This window comes from Tuber melanosporum (genome assembly GCF_000151645.1).
Source record: "Tuber melanosporum whole genome shotgun sequence assembly, scaffold_14, strain Mel28".
In the NCBI taxonomy this organism is placed as follows: domain Eukaryota; kingdom Fungi; phylum Ascomycota; class Pezizomycetes; order Pezizales; family Tuberaceae; genus Tuber; species Tuber melanosporum.
In genome coordinates this window covers 867,961-889,485 of record NW_003298797.1, presented here as the reverse complement: position 1 = coordinate 889,485, position 21,525 = coordinate 867,961, and the positions used below count along the sequence as shown (strand labels likewise).

The following is a 21,525-nucleotide window of genomic DNA, read 5'->3' as shown; positions in this document are numbered from 1 at the left end:
TAGCGCCCTCATTGATGATAAGGGCACAACGGGGGAGAGAATGTTCTGTACTCGAGTAGAGACCCCTGTAGCCCCTAGGGCCATAGATCAACCGTCGTTCGTCGCGCGTATCATGAGTTTTTCCTTCGATAATTATCACTCGAATTCGCACTGCTGCGAGTGTCGATATGGGAGTCCTGAGTGAGATGTGCAGAGGAGAATGGAAGCGGGGTGATAAAACATCAAACCCTCAAGATATGCCCGGAATATCCCGTGATTCCGCCGGGAAGCTGCGTTGTATTCTAGACAATCCAAATTTCGGATTTCAGGCAGGGCCTTTTTATTATTGAGTCTGAAAGTCGACCAAGTCTTGGATCCCTCTAGTAGCCTCCACAGCCCCTACTGCCCACCCGTTGGGTGATTCGTTCTCTGCCTGTTCGTCCAAGGTGGTAACTTTCGTCCGCTGGGTTCCCGAACTCTCGCGGAACAGATCGGTATGCATGAGTACGATATATATGTATACCCCCCCCCGGGGGGGGCGGTTTTCAGTTTGTGTGTCCTTGTGTGTCCTTATTCCTCGTATCGTATCATATTTGTCCTTCTGGATCTTCCCCCATTGGACCCCTCTTCACATGACCTTTTGGGTCTTTCCACCTCCCCCCTCTCCCAATTAGCGGTTGGCGTTCAGGTTCTATGACCTATGTCGACACTTGCTACGCTCGCAGCATCGTTAATAGTTATGAGTGGGTCCCTGCCAGCCCATATACCGGCCAGTGACGATTAGATATCTTGCGTGTCTTCATCAGGCGTTATTTTCGAGGTCTTGTAGGATACGGTAGCACACCGGTATTCCGACTTTCCAATGCTACAAAATAGGCGATAGAGGTGAAGACGAGTCTCTCTAGGCCGGCGTTTATCCCTACCAACTAATAGTAGGTATATAATAGTAGACATATAGTGACGAAGAGGTAGGAGTCGCAATGGCTGGATTTCGTATCGCTGGTAGTAATAGCAATAGGCTGGTAGATGTCAATTGCGCTTTGAACATGAGAAGGTAGGAGAAAGGGGGGCTGGGAGGAGATGGTAATTTGTCAACTTGCTAGAGCCACCGCTCCAAGAAGCGGTATCCCATGCTTCTCAAAAGCATCTGGGCGCGAATTAATTGTCCATGAGCCCAAGTTACGCTAATTCCTGTAAGGTCTGGAGCTGGCGAAATGGTCAATCATATAACTAAGTTACCAATTTCTTCTTCTTCTGCGTTGCAGAGGCTTTAAAATCATTGAATGGTATAAGACAGACCTCTTAGGATATAATGCCGCAAAAGAGGGTGAAGAGGAAGGAAGGGGTGGGCAGAGGGGAGAAAACCAATTATATAAAGACGAGAAAAAGCATAGAGAACAATAAAAGCAGAAAGGAAGGAAGGGGGGAAGACCATTCGCTTTATGTAGTCTTCCCCTGGAGGCACGGGGGAAATCTGGCCGGCGTAACGGGGGGCTTAAGGCCTCAGAGTAATGTGGAAGGAGTGGGGTTTCCGAAACCAAGGCTGTAATACCCATTCGTCCGACATCTACAGCTTATCAGAGGGGGCGGTGATAGGTTCATTACAAAAGTCGATAGCAGAGATCTCCCGAGACACCATGGGAGGGGAAGATAATCTAAAATAATTCACTAGGCCCTGCCTCGATGGTCCTGGACCTCGTCCTGTGGGAAACTTTTTTCGATACCTGCTGGTTGTGTCCCCACTCCTCCCTTTTTCCATCCCCCTTCCTTCCATTCCATCCTACTTATCAGGTTCAGTTGAGAATGGTTCGAGGAGACAATTGTTTTTCACGCGTTCTGCTTTAGCTATAGAAGTTGACTGGTGCTGGTCAACGCCTGCGGGACGGGTGGCCGAGTGTTGTCAGGCGCTGCAAGCCCCACACAACTATGATTTCCAGAGTCTACTGGCAAAGAGAAGGCTGAGAAAGTTCAAGGCATCGTTTACCGGCAGGCGATGGATGAACAAGACTGGTGTGAGGAAAGGAGAAGTGTGTATTGCAGTCCTCTTTCGACCAAAACGATAAGCTGTGCAATACCACCACCCTGTTTTATTAGTCTCTCACTCTCGCTGAAAGCATTGTAGCTGGCCTGGGATCCCCCCCCGTCACAAAACCCAGCAGGCGCGGGTTGATAGTTTGGAGGGCGAAACTGCTAGAAGTGATTATCCGGAAACAGGACTAGAGGAGACGGTATTCCAAGGTATATTCTCCTATAGCTCCTCTGAGCACATGGATACCGTGTGTTCATCGCCGTTGGCCCCCCACGAGCAGGTGTTCGCAGGCGGCCAGTCCCGCCCGCAGACACCCTGCAGGTATACAGTGCGGAAAAGCCAAGTCAAGATGAGACTGGCCTGGGATCTGTAGGCCCGCGTTGTCCAGAGCCTGCAGGCTTCTTGGGCGCCTGGAGGGTAGTCATTCGGCGTGTCAGTAAATATTTTGTCAATGAGTAGCAGATATATTAGGATATTCGCAAATATTTACCCACAAGATGTAATATCTCCCAGCGGTTCAAGCATGGGGCACTAGTAGAAATAAAATAAAAAATAAAAAATGCGATACGTTTAAAGCATTGAGAATGGTGCGGGTGCTGCGCAATTCCCTACGTCTCGCGTGCATTGCTCAAATGTGTGAATTCCCCTCACGTTCACAATTGTACTGTTTGATTTTGGAGCCATTTCCTCCCAAAACTTGAGTATCATTCCAGACCCCGAACCCCCCAACATTTTAACCTTATGGACTCCTCTCCACGACATGGCCCCCCAAGCACTCAACACCCCTAGAATCAATGGAGAATCTCGACGAGCGAGAGGGCCAGGGAGGGACTTCAGGGCCGTTATGCAAACTGCACGGGTGGGTCAGTTTTCCCGGCGCTGTGGGTTTACGGGAGTATCTCATGCTGTTACCGGGTAAGCCAGTTTGTGCTGCTCTCCTTCACATCACCCCAACTAGCATATCAAGGACATGATGTCTACCACTCTTGGCAATACTTGAAGCGACGCGTTTATAAGAGCGTTTAAAACCAACACAATATACAGACACAGTAAAAAAAACCCCTTCAAAATCAGGGGCAATCACCACCCCCCGATTGCTTGCAAGCCCACAGATATTCTCAGTCAGGTCTGGCCCGGCTGGATAAATAAAACCCCCAGATGGCAGACTAGCCACTTGCAAACACTAGACTGCAGACCTTAACTATTGGAATAGTAGGCTTAAACGGCTCGAGACGTTGGGGGAGGAGCAGATTACTCACGATAAATCACTCGCTATTGTTCAGATCCGCCAATGGGAGAGATCTCTGCTGAGTGTGAATCGAGTATATCCTTCGGACGGCTACCCAACGGCAAGTAACCATAAATCCTGGGCGGTGAGAGCGCCCAGACTCCAAATTTCACAACCCCCCACTGTCTAATATAAGCTCCACCAATCTCACAAAGTCAATAGATGGCTTCCGTACACCCCGAGAACATCGTTTTCCAGATTTCAACCGGCTATCATACATCTTTAGACTTCCGCTGAAAACTCCACCCACTTGGTGAGCATCGCCTCCGTACACTGAATGGCCGTCTGCCAAATTCGTGTGAGCGAAAATATCCACTCTTGCTGTGTTTTGATGGCCGAAGTTTGGAAACTTGGAGCTTTACGACTAGGTGGAGTGGCCCAATGCACGGCACTGAAGGCAAACCTTGGGTTTCCTCCCATCGGGACCACACCTCTGAACAACCTATAACAATCCAAATCCGAGAAAAAAAGGAGTTAAGAGGATTAGCTCTAAAGAGGTCGTGGGGGGATATAGTCCGCGAAAATGGTTCATCTAGAAACTATATGTTGTCGTATGCTAGCATATTGCTAACCGACGCTCACAAGGTACAGGAAAAACTACAATATGCCCAGCACTGCAGGGAAACATAAGTCGCAAAAGGTGGACCAAGAGAGCATGCAGTAGGATAACCATATTTCGAATGAGACCATAACAGTGATCTTAATATTTATGTGTGCGAAACGATCTCGTGGACACCTGACATCGCAGACGTGAGCACTAACAAGCTTTTTATTGAATCAATTGTAGTCCTCAGCTTAAAAAAAAAAAAAAGTAAATGAGATGAAGAGAGACATCAAGTACATGAAGTATACGGAGCGAGATAAACTAGTAGCAAAAACAGGAATACCAACGCTCAATTTGCCTCGAGGCCGATTAAGAGAATGTGTCCTAGATGAACAAAAAAAGGATAGTGATGCTTAGGTAACGTTTCACCGATCTTCCCACGTGCAAAGCACCTTTCCAAACCCCAATCGTATGTTTATTAATGAGAACCTAATTTTTTTTTGAAAAAAAAAAAAAAAACCCCCCCAAATCCCAACAGGATGCACTCAAACACAGGAAACCTTCAGCAAATTTAGGTATTCATGTAACTAGAGTTGATTAGTATAAATACTGTTGACGTGTCCTGATTATCAAATAGGGAAACTCACGAGCTAGAATCGATTCCGCTTTCAGGGAACTCATCCAAGCTAACTTCGAAACGCTCCATGATTTTGTCAAGGACCTCAGCATCTTCCTTAGAGCTTACAAATGAGATACTCAATCCCTTAGTTCCAAATCTACCGGCACGTCCTACGCGATGCAAGTAGGAATCTGGATCAGCCGGGAGATCGTAGTTAATCGCCAAGTTGATACGTTCGATATCAATGCCACGGCCAAAGACATCGGTAGCAACGCAGATGCGCTTGTTGAATTCCTTGAATTGCTTGTATCGAGCGATGCTGTACTGAATTAGCTTACGCTGTGGGATTTGTCGAAATGGCGGGACAGTCTTACCGCTCTTCCTGGGCAATGCCGCTATGAACCGCAATACTTGGGAAATTGCACTCGTTTAGAAGTCTACTGAGCTCAGTGGCCCTAATAGTGCTCTTGACGAAAATGATAACTTGGTTAAACTCAAGTTGGTCTAAGAGCTCGTTGAGCTTTCTGTTCTTCTCCTTTTCCTCAAGTTTGACGTAATATTGCTGGAGACCGTGGAGAGTGAGCTTGGTTTCATCATCGACATAGATCTCAAGAGGAGACTGCATAAACTTCTTGCAGATGGGACGGATCTCCTGGGAAAGTGTGGCTGAAAACATCATAACCTGCTTCTGCTGAGGAGTAGCCCGGAAAATTTCCTGAACATCGCGACGCATATCTGAGCCAAAGAAAGACATCAGCAATCCACGGATGTCGGCAAGTGAGCAAGAAATCTGTTCTAAACTAACCGATTTGCTCGAGCATCTTGTCACATTCATCTAAGACAAATACTTTGACACTACCCAATCTTAAGTGCTTATCCCTGACAAGAGCGTTTAACCGTCCGGGGGTGGCAACAATGATATGTGGGTGCTGGTCCTTATTCTTGAGAACCTGAACGTCGTTCTGCATTGGCGTGCCACCGTAGAAGACAGCGGTCCGCACCTCAGGCATATATTTGCTGAATCGAGCATATTCGTTCTTGATCTGATAGGCGAGTTCGCGAGTGTGACACATGACTAAGACTGATGCCTCTCCAGGGACTGGATCGACTTGTTGAAGGGTAGTCAAAACGAAGACAGCCGTCTTTCCAAGACCAGATTTGGCCTGGCATAGAACATCGGTTCCGAGGATGGACTGTGGGATACAAACTTGCTGAACTGTAGAACGAACCCGAATATTCATGTTAACCCCCGACCGAATTTTGTAAAAAGTGATGACTGGGAATCAAATGCAAAGGCGTATGCGTATGAGTGTGCAGAAGTATGTCTATCTCGTCGATCTCTGTCTCCTCCCACTCTGAAAATTCGGACGTGGCTTCCCTTCATGACCATTCGTGGCTATGACATGAATCCCTCAATCGTCTCGATACACCACAGTTCGAAACAAAAAAAGTCGCGACGATGTCCTCGGGTATCGTTAAGCAAGGCGACTTTCTTTACCGCTTGAATGTGATTGCATACACCAATCACAAACAAAGGTGATTTGGCCTCAATTTTCTCCACCCTTTCCCATGCTCCACAGAGCTAAGCGAGAATGTAACCACTACCCAGACGAGAGACGACGAGAAGACCACCACGAAGACGCGACGCGTAGTATGCAGAAAGAAGACAGGAGTGATAAAAGAGGGTAATATTGCTTTCATGATGTAGGGAGGAGGAAAAACTGACCCTCGGAAGGATGTTCGAAACCGCAGTCGACGATAGCTCTGAGCAGCTCAGGCTTCAAAAGGAAATCGCGAAAACCAGTAGAATGAATGCCGACGTAAGAGCCCTTTTTGTCGGCAGCAGGACCACCGGCGGCAGCAGTCACGTCAGCCTTTTTGGCCGCAGCTTCCCCGTTAGCGGCAACGGAAGGGGTTTCTTTGGTGGCATCAAGACCCTCGTCGTCGGAGTAGTCAATGAGATCTTCTTCACCAGACATGATGCTCGTCAAGAGAGGTTGGTGTTTTTAGAAGGGAAAAAAGATAGGATAGAGGTGGGTGAAGGGAATCGTAAAGGGTTCGTAAAAGTGCGAAGAGGAATAAAAGAAGAAAAGGCGGAAGAAGAAAGACGATCGACTAAGAGATATCCTTCCACTAAGAAGGAGGGCAGAAGTCGAGACTGATGAGAAATAGCTGGAAATGATGGAAGAGTAAAGGGAGTTGTTGTCATGGAAGAAGGAAGGGAGAAGAGGAGAAAAAGGATGCGAGAAAAGGACACGGCAGTCGCTGACTAACATAAATAAGCCTCTTTGGTATTTGGGCCCAAACTATGATAAGTTATGGTGGAACAGGCATTGGATTTTGCTGCGTTTTTTGGTTGATGTGCACCATAACTTACAATTTGTGCCCATGCACTCGTACCATCCGAGTTAGGTTGCAACGGATCTCACGCCCTAACAAGTTAGCTCCCACCAGGAAGAAAATACTACGGTGTCACACACATCCGTAAAACTATGATACCGACCCATCATAACTACAGTAAGGCGGCAGCAATCAAATATCTAGGCTCCAGTGCTGCCGGTATGATACATGATTACTGTGATTCTGCTATCATAATACAGAGTGGTGACAGTTGAAACTTCCAGAGCCGTTAAAGTTCACAAATCCTCACTCGACAGTCTAACTCATAGGTGCGGTGTGCGAATTGGTTCAGAAATTTTTGAAGCTCTTGACGCTTCGTTTTTTATCCGTTCTAAACTCCAGCGCTTTCTAGAGGTATCATACTTAAGCTTTCAAATAGTGCGATTTTTCCCTTCCGACGGGCTCTGGATATCCTTCTGGTTGGGCATTTGGCGGTTCGGTCCTGCATTGAATTTTGGACCACTTAGGGCGGGGAAAAGTGTCCAGTGCACATACAAGGATTTTGAAAATCTTGGCCTTGGAGGGCAATTGGAACGCATAGTCTAAATTTTTTTGCAAGGTTTTGTTTGGCCACTCTAATATCGTACTTAATATTTTCACTCCGAATAGCATATTGTCATAATAACAAAACCCTTTGATCTTGGAAACCCCTAAGCGCAGCCAATTTGTCCCCATAAAATTGCGTCAACAGTCTCTCCTTTTGGAATGCACCCCAACTCCCTCCTTTTCTCACTAACTTCCCTCAGCGCCGGCATTACCAGAACCGCATTCGCTCCATGGGCACTACCGATACGACTGCTCCTTTGTCCACCGGTCCCACTAGCATGGAGTCTCCCGTCTACCATGTCAAATCTAACGAATGCCCTTCGGAACTCTGGACGAGGGTCAAGTCCCATATCCTCGTCGACTGTAACTCTGACCTGGGGGAAGTCGTAATGTTCGTATCCTTGAGATTTCCTGAGCGAAGGTAAGACAAACAAGTGCAAAGTGACAAGAGCAGAGGCTGGGTTCCCAGGTAATGCAAATATGAGCTTCTTCTTAGGCGATTCAACCGTAGCAAATGTAGTTGGCTTCCCCGGTTTCATTGCTACCCTTCCGAAGTGGATGGTACCGTCGAGGGATTGCTCGATTGTGGGTTTTAGAAGATCTAACTCTCCCATTGATACACCTCCTGTCGTGACGATCACATCCACGCTCTGTAGAGCTTCTATCAGCGTTGATTGTAGTGCTCCTGTCTTGTCTCCTGTGATTCCTAGGTCAACTGTTGAGAATCCTTGAGCTTTGATTGCACTTAAAAGAGCTGGGCGGTTACTGTCCCGTATTTCTCCAAGTTGCAGTTCTCCTTCCCGGCAATGGTGAACGACTTCATCCCCGGTGCTCAATACGCCAACAGTGACTTTATCGTATACCTTGACCGAAGCTCTACCAACAGAAGCCAGCAATCCAACCTCTCCGCCGATCGCAGATATGATATCCCCCTTTTTCAATACAACATCTCCTTTCATAACATCACTACCGACCTCGCGAACGTTTTCCCCGTCCTCCATTCTGTCTGCCAGAATTTCCACTTCTGCCTCCTCTTTCTCGTCTTCGGTCATAGATTTCAGGACTGTATCTTCAACCATGGCAACTGCGGTCGCGCAGGGCGGCAAGGGTGCTCCTGTGGTAACTCGAGCGACCTGGCCAGAGGCCAAAGGAGGAATTGAACCAGGGGCAGCATGAGATACAGACACAACGGGATAAGTTCCTTTCCCGTCCGAATGCACTACGGCGTACCCATCCACAATGCTTGCCCTATACGCAGGCACGCTCTCCACAGCTGTAACATCTTCGGCCAGTACATAGCCCACTAGGTCCTCGTTGACTTGAACCTCAACGATCCCCTTTAATTGCGTCTCCCGGGCAATAATGTCAGTCGCTTCTTTTACTGTAACCATTGGATATGGGCTTTCTCTATGCCCTCTTGTGACAGCATCGCCAAGCCTGTTGGCCCTCGACTCAGCGCTGGTATGAGCTCTAGGGGTAGCATGGCCATGGCCATGGCTGTGGCTGTGGCTGTGATGATGATAGTGATGGTGATGGCCACCATGGGAGCTATCGCTTTTAGGGGGGGTTTTATCGTACTTATAAACACCGGTTTGCTTTTCGAGAGACTCAACACCGCCGGAATGAAGTTTGCGGGAACTTTGGATCCCAGCGGCTTGGATACAGGCGTGCGGGAGTAACTTTATGAGAGCTCCGAGATTTTCTGTGGCGCCTTTTGGTGAACCGGGGAGCGTAACGATTATAGTGCTTCCGCTAACGCCAGCGACAGGTCGGGACATCATGGAGACTATAGTTTAGCCGTTAGTAGAACACAGGGTTTGAACGCTGGGAAACACACATGGTGTAATATTAAGTGAGGCTGAGAGCATAGCATGTCTATACTCGAGTAGTCGCGATTTAGAGTCATTCTGGGGACAATGCGAGAGATATGAAACCTACACCAATCCTGGAGCCTCTTTCTTCAAGAACGGCTTCACTGCCTATCCAATTTATCAGTACCGGTATCTGGAGAAAGGGAGAGATTGGATCCCTTACCTCGGGCGTAATATCTGCGATGGCAAAACCTGTCCCACCGGTCGTCACAATAAGGTTCAATTTAGTCGGACCCTCCAAAAGGGTTTTTAGGGCTCCCTGTATCTCTTCGCGATCATCGGAAACTATCCTTCGTGCCACGACTTTCCAAGTAGTTGATTCTGCACTTGAATTAGCAATAAAGGACTCAGTGAGCAGGTCGCCGGATGCATCGGAGGAAGGATCTTTTGACGCTGTTGTTGAGACAACTATGATAGCGGCGTTCAACTTTGTTGGAGCCATTGGTTGGATTGATTCCCTCCTCTCAGCAAGTGAGATTGAATGAGGAGCAAGGAGTGTATGGGAATATGGGGGATAAGTGTTGAGGTGGGGTCGTCTGGCAAAGTGGGGTTTTCATACCGACTACATCCCGGTATCATGGTACTATACTACCGGTATACCGTACAGTACCGTACCCGAGTAAATATTCTATTAAATTTTGGTAATTCTAGGCTAGACACCGACACGGCAGCGTCCGTACTCGGGTAGACTACTACGTACTGAGCAAACTCGCTTTAGTTCCTTATATAATAACTTACCCTATTCCTGTTTCCCTGTAAACAACATCATCCGGCATCGTCCCAAGAATTACCAACCCAATATCCCCATCACTATGACTTCTAAACACTACTCCAATCTCGATCTCATCAATTTGGTGGATAGTTTCCCAAACGCTGCTACACACCCTGTTTCCCACGCGGAGCGCCTAGGGGAATTGTCCATCCTCGTTCACAATACACACACGCTTGGTTATATCCTCCCGTCTGTTACAGCCGTATTAAAAGACGCTAAACTCTCGGGCACGCACTGGAGGTTTGCCGGGAAGGTTATTACTCTGACCGGTGAAACCACTGAAGAGCGTTCAGAGAATATCCGAAAGACTACCGAGTCATGGAGAGAGAATGGTATTTTTGATATCCTGAGGGGATGGAGGAACGAACTATATACTGTCTACAGTCCTAAGGGGCGTGAATATTTTAGGCTTGAGAGGAGTGCTTGTGCTTTGTTCGGAGTTGTTACCTATGGAGCGAGTATTCAAAGGTCCATCGGATTTTGGCATTTAGTTAACAATGTGTAGGTCCATATGACGGCATATACTACTTGCCCATTGAAAATATGGGTCCCCCGTCGTAACCCAGCAAAGCCTACCTATGGCGGTCTCTTGGATAATACTGTTGCTGGGGGGATCTCCTCTGGAATGTCAGTTTTTGAAACCCTGGTGAAAGAATCTGAAGAGGAGGCCTCTTTCCCGGAAAGTTTAATTAGGGAGAAAGCGAAGGCTGTTGGGAATGTGTCTTATTTCTATCAGAGAATGAAGACCGCTGGCGGTGAGGAAGGGCTTTTGCAGCCCGAAGTGCAGTATGTTTACGACTTGGAAGTTGGGAATGATGTGATCCCGAAACCATGCGATGACGAGGTGCAAGATTTTCACTTGATGGACATGGAGCAGGTCCGAAAGGCGATGTCTTGGGCTAGAGGGAGGTTTCACTGACTCCGAAGTAGGTAAAAGCCGAATTGGCAAAGGGAAGTTTCAAGCCCAATTGCAGCCTAGGTATGAACCCAGCCCGGGGCTAAATTAGGTATTTAGCTAAGGCTGACTATTTCTATAGTTCTTCTGGTAGAAATATATAAAATTCGTCCTCACGTTGTGCGCGAAGCTAACGGTTCCAGGACTTCTTCATTCGTCATGGGATCATTACTCCGGAAAACGAATCGGACTACCTTGAAATTGGCTCCCGTCTACATAGACGCTTAGAATTCCCAACATGGTGATCTGTCAATTTCACACGCTATGGGCCATGGAGGAGCGTACTTCGTTTCACACAGATTGGGGCGGGTCCGTAGGTATTCTGAGAAAAAACGACTGTATTTTCTCCGTAGTGATTTGAGATTGCCACGATGACTCCGTGGACTAGTGAGTGCTATGATGGATAGTATACAGTTTTTTTTCTTCCTTTTTTTCTTTTTTTGCTTAGAAACATGTCTGGTTTACTTTTTCATGAGTAAGTAGACATACTCGTGTCTCATTGAGGACAGCTTCTTGTGAGGGCCTTCAAGAAAAAGAAGCAACCCCCCAAAGGAGGCGTATACCTTGCTGAACACCCGATTTTTATTAGCATCATGAAGGAAATAGAGGCATCTGAGCTTACATGAACTCCCCATTTCCCTCTTCGAATCTATACACCTTCCCATGACAAACGTAGTCATAGGTGTCAGCAAGGCTCGGCTCCGCTGCTTTGTTCTCCTTCCAGCCGGTTTTGCTCTCTGCTGGGTCCTCTTTTGCGCCATCGGGAGATAAGGTGGATGCGAGGGATAGTTGAACCGTCTCGCCAATGGCAACCGGGTAGAGCTCGACGTGGATATCAAGAGAGAATTTTAGATCCTCTCTCTCCCCAGATATGCGAGCGACACGGTCGTATTTATTCTGGTCGAACCCAGTAATAGGGAATGTGGAATCAAAGAGAATCGACTCGCTGGGTAGTTAGAATAATGGCCATAGTATATTGAGAGAGTTTTGGAAAGGGCGGTACTCACCTCATTGTGTTGGTAGAGCCGGAGATCAGCGGAGTTCTGGAGAGGTTCTGATGGGGTGACAGGTTGGTTGTGGAGAAGAAAGGGAGCAAGCACATTTGAGGCAGATTTATTTTACGTGATAATGGTCACGTGATTTGAGCCTCTGATGGTGTGTAACCGTGGTCATCCACAATTTGGTTCTCGGCTCCGTAGGAATATCTTGGTACATTACTGTAACCCCACTACACGATACACCCTATATAAATTTAATATTTACTGGCCATCTACAAACCCAACTCCCTCCCACACAGATGAGTTTCCGCAAGAAAAACCTGGTAATAAATCGTGGCCCCCCAGGTACATCTACTGTGCCTGGGATACCTCCGACCATCCCACCAATACTCAAGGGACCCCCACCCGGTGCTCAGCCCTCGCCCATTAACGGGAAATATACAACCTCAACAGGGACACCGTCATTGGATTCATTACTTGCTGGTCATGCAGGGCTACCATTAGGCTGCTCGCTTTTGATTGAAGAGCCGGGAACTACGGATTTCGGAGGAGCGCTATTGAGGTACTATGCTGCTGAAGGAATTGTCCAAGGACATGCAATCACAGTCATAGGATTTGGGGAAAACTGGGTGAGGGATCTGCCAGCTGTAGTTGGTGATGCAGAGAAAACAGATAGTGAGAGTGGTGGGAAATTGAAAGAGGGAGAGCGAATGAAGATAGCTTGGAGGTATGAGAGGTTGGGAGAGTTTGGAAGCGGGATCGGTGGGAGTAGGGGTTTGTTTCTATATAAAATTTGTGAACTGTTCTCGATAAATTGATTAACTGGTGTGAAACAGCCCAAAGCTTCACGAGACGAGACCCCAAAGAGGCTAGGAATCCTGATACATCCACCGTACCACATGCATTCTGCCACTCCTTCGACCTAACAAAGCGCTTAACGATTCCCCCGGCAGCGGAAATATCTTTCATTCCCTCGCCATCGCAATCGCTATCTTCGCCTGCCGCTGAAACCTCCCCATTCGTACCGATTCTCACCTTTCTCACAAACATCATCAACCAACACCCCCCCACTATCCTCCATCGAATAATTATCCCTTCCCTTCTGTCACCATTGATTTATCCCCCTTCTGCGTCCTCGCCGAGGCACCTCCTACCGTTTTTACATTCTCTACGAGCCCTTCTTCGCCGGCATTCATCAAACCTTACTCTCATGATTTCACTTCCTCTCGAGCTTTACCCCAGAGATACAAGCCTTGTCCGATGGGTTGAGGTGCTCTCGGACGGGGTGCTAGAACTAACACCCCTCCCACAGCTGCAGGATGTAAAGGGCCAGGATCAGGCTCCACAGGGTTTGGTAAAGATGTGGAAACTGCCGGTGCTCGGAGAGAAGGGTGGTGGTGTCGGTGGGCAGAGTGGCGAGGACCTTGCTTTCACAGTCACTAGAAAAAGGTTTGAGATTAAGGCGTATAGTTTACCACCTATGGATGAGGAGGGGGGTGAGCATAGTGAGGGAGCAGAAAGAGGAAGGGCTACGAAGATTGACATTGAGTTTTAGAGCCGGAGGCGGGCTATGCTTTCCTTTCTTTCTTGGAGGAGTTATTATAGAGTCCGGAGCTGATAATGTCCGGAATATATGGCTCAAAGCTATCTTATCCTCTCCCGTCACTCTCGTGTCAGTTCGCAATGTTTTAATAGCTTTATCAGGAGATTTAGAAAATAGGGCGGAGTAAGCGAGTGATATTTTGTGAATAGGGAGATAAGTTCTCCGCTGGGTTCCCAGGAGGGCGTGCCAGAGTACGATAAGCGTTCAAAAATGTTTATGGTACCATATGTAATCCGTGGGTATAGGCGGCAGATGAGGGCGAAAGCTAGGTGTGCAATGGTGCTAGAACTAAGTGGAATATGTCCGCATGATAATAAATTACAGGCGATAGTATTTGAAGAGTGCTAAGGGTTCCCAGTTCGAGCTCGACTTCATGATCCGGAAACCTTGGTAAGCCTAGGGCAATAGATGGAAAGTGTGTTTGTGCGGACGACTGATTGTCCTCAACGATGCCATAGACTTGAAAATATATTATACAAATAATAAATTATGTGCAATGGAGCGCCAAATATCCGCCATCTAGATGACATGCTTCTCCCCATGGAATGGCGAGAACATTCCTCTTACACTCTCGTTCAACGAAATGACTGGCTTGGTAATCCTTTTCAATTTTGCGCCGGAGGAGTCTCGGAGAAGCTGTGCCTTCTGGAGGATTTGTTGAATCTCTAACCCATCGACCGCAATGACCTTCTCACGACCATTGACTAGTGGTAGTTAGCTATCTATGGGAAAGACGGCGGGTGGTAATGGAGAAAGAGAGGAGTACTATAGACGCCACGGATTATCGGTATTTTGTTGGGTCGTGGGGCAACGATGATTTCTATCTGCGGGTTTTCTTTGGCAAATTGTGGTAGTGAATGTTTTAGGAACGACCTGTCCTTCAGTTAGGAAAGAAATACCGAGTTAGATTGGATGATGTTTGAGAGGTTGGAGTAAGAGGTATTAGGTAGGTCCGAACGTGCCTCATCCCTTTTGAGCTCCCAGCCCAATCACAGAAATTGAATTCCATGCGTTTACACTGGAGAATAAAAGCCCCTACACCATTCCGGGACTTCGAGACAGCTTGGAGGGCTGAGACAGGCATCGCTCCTTCGTCTGTCCGTCTGTTTGTTCAATCGATCAAGGGGAGCAAGAGGTTAGGCTCTGTGATCTTGATAAACGGTCGGTGGATAAAAAAGACGGTGGTGTGTGTCATAAAGGTCAGGTTGATTGTTGAGTCAGCCAAAGTGGTAGAGGGAATCCCCACAGGGGCGCGTCTGCCAAGACAATTTTTCCTGGCGACCGACGCGACTTCTTAGGGAATCCCTAATCTCTCTTTTCTCAGTGACAGCCTTCTCTCTTCCAACTCACTCGTCCTACCATCCAAACACATCCACTTCTCATTTTTTTTGTCGGAAAACACTGCTCGGCTGTTTGAAAGCTCGGGATCGTCAATAGGTGAGATATTCAGAAGAATCGAGGCTACCACCAGTCATGGGTGATGAAGTTAGCATAGACAAGTCGCTCTTTCACTCTCGTCTGGGCGGCTTGGTCGCGGCTTGGAAGGATTCGAAGAAGGCGGATTTGTTCGGTGGTGTTGGCTCTATTGTCATAATATTGGGGAAGACTGTGGAGGGCCCCTATTCGAAGAGTCTTGCTCTGCATGTAAGTCTTCTTTGAGCATTTCGTCCCTTAATCATCGCTTTGTTCATTCTCCGCTTTAGTTTTTGCGGAGGGGTTTTGTGTTCCAAAGCTTACGTGAATTGTGCAGTTCTGGTTGCTAGGGTACGAGTTTCCAACAACGCTCTTTGTCGTTACCCAAGAGAAATTTTATGTTGTGACTACGCCCAAGAAATGTTTGTGCTTGAAATTTCCTTAATTGGTGTTACAATAACAGCGGGTGTTGATGTCTTGGTGGCGAATTGGCTAACAGCTCCCGTTGTGTATAGCAAAACATCTGGAAACTCTGAAGGGTGGTAAATTCCCGATTGAAATCCTGGTACGAGGAAAGGATGAGGCACAGAACACTCAAAACTTCAAAGACCTAGCTGAGGTCATCAAGAAATCGGGGGTGAGATTTGCTCCCTTTGCTCGGTTACCCAGTGGGATTTTGAAACTGACTACCCCTGGGTGTGTAGAAAAAAGTTGGCGTCTGCATGAAGGACAAGGCTGAAGGTCCCTTCGTCAATGATTGGAAGAAAATATTCCCCGCGGAAATTGAGGGCATAGAGGAATTCGATGTCAGTCCCGCTATTTCACAATGTTTGGCTATCAAGGATGATCTGGAGTTGGTAAGTTGAGCTACAATAGGGCTTAAGAGCGGGTGTTAACGGTGGGGTTAGAAAACCATGCGTGCCTCCTCGCGTGCCTTGGTCGGTATTATGAAGGATTACTTCATCGACGAAATGTCTACGATCATCGACGAGGAGAAGAAGATAACCCACATGCAGCTGTCGCAGAAAATCGAGGCGAAGATCGACGACGAAAAGTTCTTTAGAGCGAAAGAGATGAAACTCGGCCCAGATGTACGCTCCATTCTATTTTTATCATTTATTGCGTAGAGGGCTGATTTTTGTCATAGTTTGACCCGTTACAATTAGACTGGACCGTGGGGCCATTGGTACAGAGTGGGGGAAGGTATGATTTGCGGTCAAGTGCTACGTCAGACGATAGCCAACTTCATGGCGGGATTATTTTGTCAACTATGGGATTGCGTTATAAGAGTTATTGTTCAGCTATTGCAAGAACTTTTCTCATCGACCCGAATAAGGTAAACCTCAGCTCTTGGGTTTGGTGAAGGGTTCTTTGTTGACATGATAATAGTCCCAAGAGAAATACTACAGCTTCCTAGTCGATCTCCAATGGAAGGTCTTATCCGAAATACGCGATGGAGTTGTTTGCAAGGATGTTTATAATAAGGCTATTGCTTTTATTAAGTCAAAGCATCCAGAATTGGAGAAGCATTTCCTTAAAGCTATTGGTTCTATTATTGGAATTGAGGCCAAGGATACAACCACTCCCATTACTGCTAAGAGCAATAGGGTTGTCAAGGATGGGATGACTCTCTGTGTTACTGTGGGCTTTGCCGATCTGGAGAACCCGAAGCCACAAGACTCTAAGAGTAAAGTTTATAGTCTTGTTTTGACTGACACCATTAAAGTTACTCCTGGTGACCCGATTGTATTCACTGGAGGATGTTCCAAGGATTTGAAGGAGACAGCCTTCTACTTCAAAGATGAAGAACCGGAGCAAAAAGTCAAGGAGAAAAAGCCAGCGCCCAAGCCAGCACCTGCTAAGAATACCGCTGTTTTGAAAGCTAAGCTTCGGGGAGAGCGCAAAGAGGTCGACGAGGGCGCGGAGCAGAAGAGGAGGGAACATCAAAAGGAGCTCGCTCAGCAAAAGCAGGAAGAGGGTTTGGCTCGATATGCGGAGGGCGATGCGGTTGGCGATGGCAAGGGCAAAAAGGCTATCAAACGATTCGAGTCTTATAAACGCGAAAACCAGTTGCCTTTATCGGTAGCAGACCTTAAGATTGTGGTAGACGCCAAGAGCCAAACCATTATTGTGCCTGTTTTTGGAAGACCAGTTCCTTTCCACATTGCAACATTGAAGAATGCCAGCAAGACGGATGAGGGCGACTGGACCTATCTTCGTATCAATTTCCTCTCGCCAGGTCAAGGTGTAGGGAGGAAAGATGATTTGGTGAGTGCTTTCTTGTAGTACATTCGTAGAAGGGGGATATGCTAATGATATCTTTAATAGCCGTTTGAGGACCCAAATGCCCATTTTGTACGAAGCTTAACGTATAGAAGCACGGATAATGACCGTATGGCTGAGATCTGTGCAGCTATCCAAGACATGAAGAAGAATGCTGTCAAACGTGAACAGGAACGCAAGGAGATGGAGGATGTGGTAACCCAAGACAATCTGGTGGAGATCAGGAATCGTCGACCTCAAAGACTTGGGGATATCTACGTCCGCCCTGCCCTTGAGGGCAAACGTGTTCCGGGAGAAGTCGAAATTCACCAGAATGGTCTCCGCTATCAGTCACCTGTTCGTAATGACCATCGCATTGATGTCCTTTTCAGCAACGTTAAACACCTCTTCTTCCAACCTTGTGCCCACGAGCTCATTGTCCTTATCCATGTTCATCTCAAAGACCCGATCATGGTCGGGAAAAAGAAGACCAAGGATGTTCAATTCTACCGCGAAGCTACCGACATCCAATTTGACGAGACTGGGAACAGGAAGAGGAAGTACAGATATGGAGACGAAGAGGAATTCGAACAGGAGCAAGAGGAGCGTAGACGGAGAGCGCTTTTGGATAAGGAATTCAAAGCGTTCGCAGACAAGATCTCTGAAGCCGGGAAGAAGCATGAAAATGGCGTAGACGTTGACATACCGTACCGTGAACTAGGGTTCAATGGTGTCCCCTTCCGTGCAAATGTGCTTTGCGCGCCTACTACGGACGCTCTCGTACAACTTACCGATCCCCCGTTCTTGGTCATTACCCTTGACGAAATAGAGATTGCCCATTTGGAGAGAGTTCAGGTTAGTCCCAAACCCTACACCGAGGCAATCAGATGTGGCTTACCTCGCGTTTTGCGTAGTTTGGATTGAAAAACTTTGACCTGGTCTTTGTGTATAAAGACTATACTCGGCCTGTTTCTCATATTAATTCCATCCCCATGGAGTCTCTTGAGAACGTCAAGGAGTGGCTTGACTCCTCTAACATTCCTTTCACAGAAGGCCCGTTGAACTTGAACTGGCCGACAATTATGAAGACCGTGATTGCAGACCCCCATCAGTTCTTCAAAGATGGTAATATGATCTCTGGTGTCCTGATGTCAACCCAGATATGGGCTAACGGTATGCGAATGTAGGTGGATGGAACTTCCTCTCCGTCGAGTCTGATGCCGACGATGATGACGAGGAAGACGAGGTGTCTGAATTCGAAGCCGATAGCTCCGACTCCGAATCTGAGGGTAGCGAGGAGGATAGTGAATTCGACGATGGTGACGCTAGTGCAGATGAAGGCTCCGAAGCGTCGGACGATGAATCTGGCGGTGAGGATTCGGAATGATCTCATTACACCTTATTAATTCGCCTTTCTCCTAAAAGTTTATGTTACCTTTTTTCCCCCTCTATTGCTATATCATTTTCACACATCCATGGTCCCTAGAAAAAAAATTCACATAATCGGAATCCCATTATTGCTCACTTTTCCCAACAATATCTCTTTATTATTATCAGAGAAAAACATGGCTCTAATACTTCGCTATGCCTTTGCGGTGGATAGATGATTGGGATGACCTTGAGAATGAGGCCAAGCGGAAGGATAAGGAGGTTTCCGTTAAAGTTGAGGAGAAACCGAAGAAGGGGAAGAGGCGTTGAGTGGGACGCTTCAGTCCAGTTTGATTCGGTGGTAAATGTATGATAATTCACCCTTTTCATTTTCATTTTCGAACTTGCTTTCTTGCTTGTGGATCCTTTCTTCAAAGGGTCCTCTCCAGTGAAGAGATGTATCAAGATCTCGGAAGGCGCTGGTGTGTAGGGTGGATTGATGAATGGATATCAATAGTCAGCTGATTGTGGAATTATGACTGGGGGAAGGGGAAAAGGCTGATTGGGATGGATGGGTTGCTTTGCTGGGAATTATTAACATGACATTCTATGGAATTGATACCCTGTTGGGGGCTGTTTTTAACGAATCCATAGTGATATCTCGGCGCGGTGACTGCTCAATACATGCTGGCGAGGGTGCAGTGGACTCTTGATTTTGCTCTCAGCGGGGCTTCCCTATCATGGCTGTGGTAGAATTGTCGTAGATAAAGTGAATGCAGGAATCAGTTATCGAGCTTTGGTTTAGTGGGGGGCTACCTTGTGTACCCGTCAGAACGGTCATTCGTAAGGTGCGAGAAGAATGGAATGTATTACGGCTTCTTTAGGACTTTATTGGGTATCCTACTTGGGGTGGCACGGTCTTTATCGAGTTTATAATTTGTTTTCATAATTTAAGCACGTACAGCATCAGTACCTTGGTTTGGAAATATATGGATCACGGTATATCACTCGGCACTTCTTCCATATTTGCCGATGTGACTCGGATGGGTGCGACACAATAGTATATTATGTGATGTATGAGACTTCACTGATTAAACTACTGTGAGGTGCTAAAAATTGCCCAAAGAGTTATCAACAATCACATTCATGGGATCGTGGTTGCTTTGAACCGCTAGACCACGCTATATATAGAGTATGAATGACGGTATCTATCTAATCTGCCACGATGGAGAACACTCGTCAACTTAGGGATATATACATATACGTGTCCCGAGTCCCTAATGAGCATATAACAGACCCTTCCCCCTTCCCGTTCATCTAGAATCACTTTTCAAGAACAAAGACCCATCAAGAAAGAACCGAAAAAAACTACCCATTACAACCCCCCCTATTTTTTTTTTAGAAAAAAGGGCGAAAAAAGAAGAAAGAAAGAATGCATCCCATAAATTTCCTCACCCTCCTCCTCCCATCGGTCCACGCAGCGGTGCACCTCAGCACCCTAACCTACGAACCCTTCGACGTCCTCACCGCCCCGCCCTTTCCATGGGAAGAGCTGCACAGTAATCCAATCCCGGCCGAGACCAAAATGACGCTGCAAATACCGCTAGCGTACCGCGACCAGGACGCCTACGAGAAGCGAGTGCTCACCTCCCACGACCCGGAGAGCCCTGATTACGGCAAGTTCATCAAGCCGGAGGAACTCGATCTCATGCTCGGCCCCACGGACGAGACGTTCGAGACGGTGATGGAGTGGCTGGCTATGTACGGCATCCAGGCGGAGGATACCAGGCTCGATCGCGACTGGCTCACCGTCGAGACCAATGTCGGCACGGCCGGGGCGCTGCTGAAGGCGGAGTACAAGTGGTATGTCAACCGCAGGAATAAGGATCAGGTCTCGTTGAGGTGCTTGGAGTATAGTCTTCCCAATGAGGTCAGGGGTATGGTTAGATATGTGCAGCCTACTACTTTGTTTGTTACGAGGGTTGGGGAGAGGGAGGACTCGATGTGAGTATGATAATATCATCGTTATCATTACCAGGGTTTGGGAGAGAGAGAGAGGTGGATGTGGAGGGTGTGGTGGAGCGGTTATCGTGGGAATATGGAATATGGCACTGTACACATGCGCACTTGATGTACTATTTAGATGGCAGAATTCTCTTTTGGCAGAAAAACAGCGTAGGTATCATAGCTTTTTTTTTTTTTTTTTTTTGATCCCTATTCAACAAGTTTTAGAAATAGTGCTTCTCCGTCAAAAAAACAAAAACAAAAAAACAAAGTAGGTTATATATTCAGCATGCCGAACAAGGGCCTCCCCGTTTTTATCATTTATTCTCACTTAACTGAGAGCCGTCCCGGATGTGGTGGGGGGATGGTGAATCTCGTTTGAACGTTTATGGTACGTATATGTGGCCTTGGAATTGGCGGAAGTGGAAACTTGGTCTTGGAAAAAATGATTTTCGGGAAAGGGTGCTATTATGATATCTATCTATAGAAATTGGGGGTTTTTGCGCCATGTGTTATCATTTGTGCTACAAGTATTAAACCGAGTTTTTAGAGAGGTATGATGGCACGATACTTGAACCCGCTCTGCAAGAAGAAAAATTGATTTGATGCAAAATTCGCACAAGTTACATCATTTGTACCTGAAGTGGAATATAATGTTAGATTTACCCGTTTTAAGAGAGACTTAGACTAGACTGCAAGTATACTTGTACTAATAATAATATAGTTATTGTAACCTTAACGTCCCTGCATCCCACCATTTATCCAACCATTCATCCATCCATAGACTAATGGCAGGCGAGTTAGTATGGTAGAAAATATAGGCTTACCCATCCATCACGAGCACCTTGGCACTCATCAACGTCAAGCCCGCAAA

General features: G+C 47.0%; 7 protein-coding genes; 3 read left to right on the top strand and 4 right to left on the bottom strand.

The window, feature by feature from the left end:
• Nucleotides 1–4,061: 4,061 nt before the first annotated feature.
• GSTUM_00004679001 (uncharacterized protein) lies at nt 4,062–6,664 on the bottom strand. XM_002836311.2 has 5 exons: nt 6,186–6,664; nt 5,265–5,675; nt 4,834–5,194; nt 4,488–4,778; nt 4,062–4,427 (listed from the first exon to the last, which is right to left on the bottom strand). Exons 1-5 carry the CDS (start codon nt 6,436–6,438, stop codon nt 4,412–4,414), a joined length of 1,332 nt encoding a protein of 443 aa, XP_002836357.1. The 5' UTR covers nt 6,439–6,664; the 3' UTR covers nt 4,062–4,411.
• An 845-nt stretch (nt 6,665–7,509) lies between these two features.
• GSTUM_00004678001 (uncharacterized protein) lies at nt 7,510–9,718 on the bottom strand (the record flags this gene model as incomplete). The annotated part of the gene is made up of 3 exons (XM_002836310.1): nt 7,510–8,914; nt 8,984–9,191; nt 9,382–9,718. The coding sequence occupies 3 exons, from the start codon at nt 9,716–9,718 to the stop codon at nt 7,510–7,512; spliced, it is 1,950 nt and encodes a 649-aa protein (XP_002836356.1).
• Nucleotides 9,719–10,069: 351 nt separating this feature from the next.
• Nucleotides 10,070–11,248, top strand: GSTUM_00004677001 (uncharacterized protein; the record flags this gene model as incomplete). XM_002836309.2 has 4 exons in its annotated part: nt 10,070–10,490; nt 10,554–10,957; nt 11,069–11,093; nt 11,147–11,248. Exons 1-4 carry the CDS (start codon nt 10,089–10,091, stop codon nt 11,246–11,248), a joined length of 933 nt encoding a protein of 310 aa, XP_002836355.1. The 5' UTR covers nt 10,070–10,088.
• A 73-nt stretch (nt 11,249–11,321) lies between these two features.
• GSTUM_00004676001 (uncharacterized protein) lies at nt 11,322–12,105 on the bottom strand (the record flags this gene model as incomplete). XM_002836308.2 has 3 exons in its annotated part: nt 11,322–11,570; nt 11,626–11,949; nt 12,011–12,105. The coding sequence occupies 3 exons, from the start codon at nt 12,103–12,105 to the stop codon at nt 11,465–11,467; spliced, it is 525 nt and encodes a 174-aa protein (XP_002836354.1). The 3' UTR covers nt 11,322–11,464.
• A 132-nt stretch (nt 12,106–12,237) lies between these two features.
• On the top strand, nt 12,238–13,700 carry GSTUM_00004675001 (uncharacterized protein). XM_002836307.2 has 2 exons: nt 12,238–12,775; nt 12,838–13,700. The coding sequence occupies exons 1-2, from the start codon at nt 12,301–12,303 to the stop codon at nt 13,554–13,556; spliced, it is 1,194 nt and encodes a 397-aa protein (XP_002836353.1). The 5' UTR covers nt 12,238–12,300; the 3' UTR covers nt 13,557–13,700.
• Nucleotides 13,701–14,024: 324 nt separating this feature from the next.
• Nucleotides 14,025–14,743, bottom strand: GSTUM_00004674001 (mitochondrial 54S ribosomal protein MRPL51). XM_002836306.2 has 3 exons: nt 14,563–14,743; nt 14,371–14,482; nt 14,025–14,308 (listed from the first exon to the last, which is right to left on the bottom strand). The coding sequence occupies exons 1-3, from the start codon at nt 14,686–14,688 to the stop codon at nt 14,124–14,126; spliced, it is 423 nt and encodes a 140-aa protein (XP_002836352.1). The 5' UTR covers nt 14,689–14,743; the 3' UTR covers nt 14,025–14,123.
• Nucleotides 14,744–14,967: 224 nt separating this feature from the next.
• Nucleotides 14,968–19,294, top strand: GSTUM_00004673001 (uncharacterized protein). XM_002836305.2 has 11 exons: nt 14,968–15,248; nt 15,355–15,439; nt 15,533–15,654; nt 15,722–15,874; nt 15,926–16,108; nt 16,165–16,353; nt 16,407–17,285; nt 17,346–18,134; nt 18,194–18,404; nt 18,467–18,649; nt 18,883–19,294. Exons 1-11 carry the CDS (start codon nt 15,078–15,080, stop codon nt 18,975–18,977), a joined length of 3,060 nt encoding a protein of 1,019 aa, XP_002836351.1. The 5' UTR covers nt 14,968–15,077; the 3' UTR covers nt 18,978–19,294.
• Nucleotides 19,295–21,525: the final 2,231 nt, after the last annotated feature.